The 4,878-nt window shown below is 38.4% G+C and overlaps 1 protein-coding gene across 1 annotated transcript; it reads left to right on the forward strand.

Annotated features, from left to right (window-relative positions):
• Nucleotides 1–119: 119 nt before the first annotated feature.
• On the forward strand, nucleotides 120–3,404 carry JH06_4960 (atlastin; the record flags this gene model as incomplete). Its single annotated transcript, XM_014669574.1, has 14 exons — nucleotides 120–134; nucleotides 164–232; nucleotides 260–368; nucleotides 399–1,119; nucleotides 1,150–1,267; nucleotides 1,298–1,674; nucleotides 1,705–1,876; nucleotides 1,904–2,411; nucleotides 2,444–2,515; nucleotides 2,544–2,633; nucleotides 2,663–2,737; nucleotides 2,767–2,832; nucleotides 2,863–3,186; nucleotides 3,214–3,404. 14 exons carry the CDS (start codon nucleotides 120–122, stop codon nucleotides 3,402–3,404), a joined length of 2,907 nt encoding a protein of 968 aa, XP_014525060.1.
• Nucleotides 3,405–4,878: the final 1,474 nt, after the last annotated feature.

Consider the following 4,878-nt stretch of genomic DNA (forward strand, 5'->3'; position numbering starts at 1 on the left):
AGGCAAATTAATTATGACCATTCACTGGTTCTTAATAATTTGTTAATACTTCCGCGGATATATCACTCATTCAGAATCATCCAATCATCAGTGTCAACACCATTATTTTCTTTTGCCTGATGTCTGTTATTCAAGTAGAATCGATGGAGATAATGAATAGTAGTATATCGAGAGGTCAAAGCAAGGAAAACTGATGGTAAGTGAAGATTGTCTCCGTCGGTTGTTGAGCGATGTAGTATTGTCATGATGAGTTGATTAGAAGGATATAGCGAAATTGGATGTGGCAGTACTGGGTATTATGGGTCCATCTCGAAGTGGCAAATCACTATTTCTCAACTTTGTGAGACTGTATCTGGACAACCTGGAGAGTATGTATTCAAGAGGGAAAGAATGTATAGAACAAGGAAGGAGTTATTCAAAACTGAGAATACCAGATGTACCAGAATGGATGACTTCTGAAGGCGACCAAATCAGCGGATTTGAGGTTAACGGAGGAACAATAGCGGTAACAAAGGGTATTCTCTTTTGGAATAAGCCATTTATCATTCGTCGCCCTAATGGAAAGAAGATGTGTTTGTTACTAATGGATACTCAGGGATTGTGGGACGACAATACTGATAACTATTTCAACTGCTGTATCTTTGGACTAAGTTGCGTGATATCATCCTATGTTATCTTCAATCAAAAGAGGAATATCAATTCAGAAGAGCTGAAGCGATTGGCCGGTCTTTCGATGTTGAGCAAGGAAATGGTATGTGATGGAAGGAAGAAGACGTTTCAGAAACTCGATATTCTGTTACGTGACTTTGAGAATCTGAGTCTCCGAAATGATACTGTAGCTACTTGTGAGATTAAGAGCAAGAAGCGATTAGATCAATTGCGAACCAAAGTTGCTGAAAGAGAGTCATTTGGACAAGTTGAGTCGTGTTTCGACAAGGTGGATGTCGTATGTTCGTTTGATCCAGGAGAAGATGTCCGAGATGTCGACTATAAAGGATTGATATCTCAGATCAGACCCAAATTCTTGCAATTGTTGAGCCAGTATATTGAACGTATTGTGAGAGATATTGAGCCATTGAAGGTTGATGGAAGGGATTTGAAGTGTGAAGAATTTGTGAAGTGGAAGAGAGAATGGAGAATAAGATATAGGTTTGCGACTGAAGAAGCGGATTTCTTTGGAAAGTGGAGTCATTGTCCAGATATGGATGACTCTCTGGATTCTGTTTATAAGAGTGAGATGGAGAAGTTGGTAGATGAAGCGTATACCGTTAGTATGTTCTTGATGAATGAGGAGTAGAAATACACCAATGACTTGTTCTTGATGGAAGGAGGAATATGTGCAGATTCTCTCTTCTTGGCCAATGGTAAGGTGCGAGATGAATCGATGCAAGTGGGATTGATTGGATGTGATAATGGGAAGTGTATTGTGGATGTAATGAAAGATGTCGATGTCTCCAACTTCAATCCATCGGTTCAGGTGTCATTGAGTAGTAGAGTGTCTAGTGCCAAAGAAATCGGACTGAAACATTTCCAAGAGAAGGCAAAAGGGAGTATGAATCTGAGAAGAGAGTATGAGCGATTGTTGAAGAGTAAGATGGATGAAAAGGCAACAAATCTTCGATCAGATTGGAATCAATTTGAACAATCATGGACAAGAGTTTGGAGAGTGGGAGTGTATAGGATAAATGATCCTTAGTGGTATAGAAGAACAATGGAAGAAACAATTCAGATTCCAAATCAAGATTATGCTACATTTGAAAACAAAAACAAGAAGGCGAAAGAGCAGGCGCTAACAACAATGAAGAATGAATGCAGAGGATTGGAGTACATTTGCATCTACTATTTAGCTAAGGATAAGAAGATATGGAGAGGGCATGTAAATATAATCAATACAATGACAAAGGGGCTTGACAGACAATATGATCGATATAAAGGACTGTATGAGTCGTATGTGAAACTCAATGGATTATCGATGGTTCTACAAGGAGATGATGAATGGAACGAGCGGAACAGATACATTACGAGTCTGAGAGTGGCTTCTGGAAGTGGAAATAAACTATCTCAATTTGAACTTGTCAACTATGATCGGCTGAAGGAGATAATCATTGAGGACAACTGCTTTGAGAGAGTCATCAAATTCAAATTGGATCATTTGACAAGACTGGAGAAGTTGGTTGTTGGAAAGAAATCATTCACAAGAGGAGAGTATGTGAATAAGATATACTATACCGACACGAGTTTCATCATCACGAATTGTCCATCATTGACACTCATTGATATTGGTGAATGTAGTTTTGCAGAGTTTGGTGGAGAATGGAAGTTGAGTGGATTAGAGAAACTGAAGAAGTTGAGAATAATAAGTGAAGACCAAGAGAGTTACAACTTCAACGGTTCTCCATTTGTGATAGAGGGTGGAGTCATGTGTGTAACTGATTAATGATAGGTCTACCTAATCTGGAAGTTATCGAATTGGGATATAATGCCTTTATTTGGGCCTCTGAAATACGTTTAGAAAGTAGGATGAAAGAGAAGTTGAATAGTAGACTTGAAGAATCTTGAAAGGATTGAGTTGAATACTTGGGCACTTCAAGGTACTACAAGAGAAGAGAGAGCATGTACTTTAGCGATGATAAGTATGCAATGATAAACGAATTGAGAGTAGATTTGCCAAACTTATATACGATACGAGCGAAAGGGACATGCAACTTGACGCAACCACGAGAAGTGACCTTACGAAGTAGGTTTCAATGAAGAATAAGACGATAGACGTTCCATTAGTGAGAACTGTGGACTTGCATAATCCATTCCAAGAGTGCAAGAGCAAAGAGATTGGTGATAATATTGAAGAAAGATAACGAATAGGCAATGTTGGCATTGGTTTACGGTCATACTTTGTAATGAAACAATTGAAAAGTGAAATGAATGAGCTGTTGAATCTGGATGATTATGGATACGAGAGTAGTTCTGCTAGGGAAAGTATTCAGAACTGCAAAGAAGAACAAAGAAACTATGATATCACTTGTCATTCAGGATATGATGTGATGCGCAAGTTGAAGGGATTGCTTGAAAAGTATAAGGATGCATTGAAGACAGATTTGGACAAACAATACTCAGAGAAGAAACGAATTGATGAGAAGAAAAGAAAGACAAAGGAGAAGATAGATGGATTTGATATAGCAGGGATAGGTAGTTCTGTGGGATGTTTTATCCCAGGTCTGAATCTTATTGCCGCACCAATAGCAGTAGCCTCAGTGGTTGCCTCCAACAAAGCGAAAGAAGAGTTGAATACACTAAGAAGAAACTATGATGTATGCAATAATAGAATAAGTAGAGACGAGAAGTACTTGAGAAGAATTGATCAGATACTACAGAACTATGACTTGAGAAGTGTTTATACTGTTTAGTTGATTAACAAGAATGAATGAGTGGTGTTGAGTGATGGTAAAAATAGGTGGGTAAAAGTGTCATTGGAAGTGTTAGGGGTAAGAATGAGTGTGTTTAGGGTTTAGGGTGCTAAACACTTTAAACACTACATAGATGCCCTAGAGGGCAATTAACGTCCATACCTGCGTAGGCCTCGAACTAGTTCCCCAGTGGTCCAAGTCTCGAGTGATTGCTTGACAGCTCATGAATCCAACCACTATTCCTCTTGGAGAATAGTATAGTGATTTCATGATGAAATCAACCATACGCCCTGGTAACACGAAGCTTCCCTGAGAATGGTACCATTTCACCTTCAGAACTTACGTCCTAATGGTGACCGAGTATCTCGATGAGACACCCTTCTCAAGAGACATTGTCTCAATGAGAGTAGATGAATACCAAAATCAACACAAGAGAACATAGTTCTAACATGATAGAAAAGAATAAGAATACACATTAGAGCTTGAGTAGATCAAGATGTCTCCTCGGGAAAGTTAAGAACAATCGAGTCTATCAACAAGGTACTGTGAATCTCATTGTCTTCTATCAACAAGTGAATGAAATGGTAATCCATCATTGAAATGGATGACTAAATAAACGGAATGAAAAAGTGAAAAAACCAACCTAAGATGATTAGGTTGGTAATATAGCAGATTGTAGAGAAGAGTATAGATGAGGATAGATGAGGATAGATGAGAAGAGGAAAAGATATAGGAGGCATTGATTTGAATCTCCTATAGTAGATGAATGTATTTTGTTGGGTATAAGGGTATATAAAGAGTACATAAAGAGATACAGGATAAGGAGACGAATGAAGTTATGCAGGGAGGCCTGAGGCCGTGCGTACTCTGCGGAGGGCGCGGCGCAAGCGCCGCACCTCCTTGAGCTGACGCAATAAATGTGTACAAAATGGTTAAGTAAACAGTCAAAATGGTGTGAACAAAGTAAACATACTTTCTGACACTAAAAAGATGATGCAGTAAACAGGGTGACGAACAAACGCAAAAAATGTGTGACCAATAATATGGATTATCTTTGATGTTCATATAACTGAATAGAATAACGGATATAAGGGTTTAGTATAATCGAAACCATATTGATAGGGAGTAGCTTGGAGTAGGTTTCAGGAGTAGTCTCAAATATCAAACCTACTCCAAATTCCTTACAAATAGCCCATAAATTAGATTCATTATGAGGATTATTTGATGTTGGAGTAGGTGGAGTAGGTGGAGTAGGTTAGATTTTCTATTTCTTAACAAGAATTCTATCAAAAACTTTTGTCTAATTGAATTTTCAACCTACTCTTCCTACTCCTCCTACTCCAAAATGAATTAATCCCTATAAATAAGCCATTTTATGAGCCATTTATGAGTAGTAGTGTTTTGACGCATGTTACGTATTTTTTTCATCCAGACAAACCGTCGCAAACATGGGCCTCCAACCCTGGGTAGCTAT

The sequence above is a fragment of the Blastocystis sp. subtype 4 genome (assembly GCF_000743755.1).
Source record: "Blastocystis sp. subtype 4 strain WR1 chromosome Unknown seqid_0486, whole genome shotgun sequence".
Lineage (NCBI taxonomy): Eukaryota > Bigyra > Opalinata > Blastocystidae > Blastocystis > Blastocystis sp. subtype 4.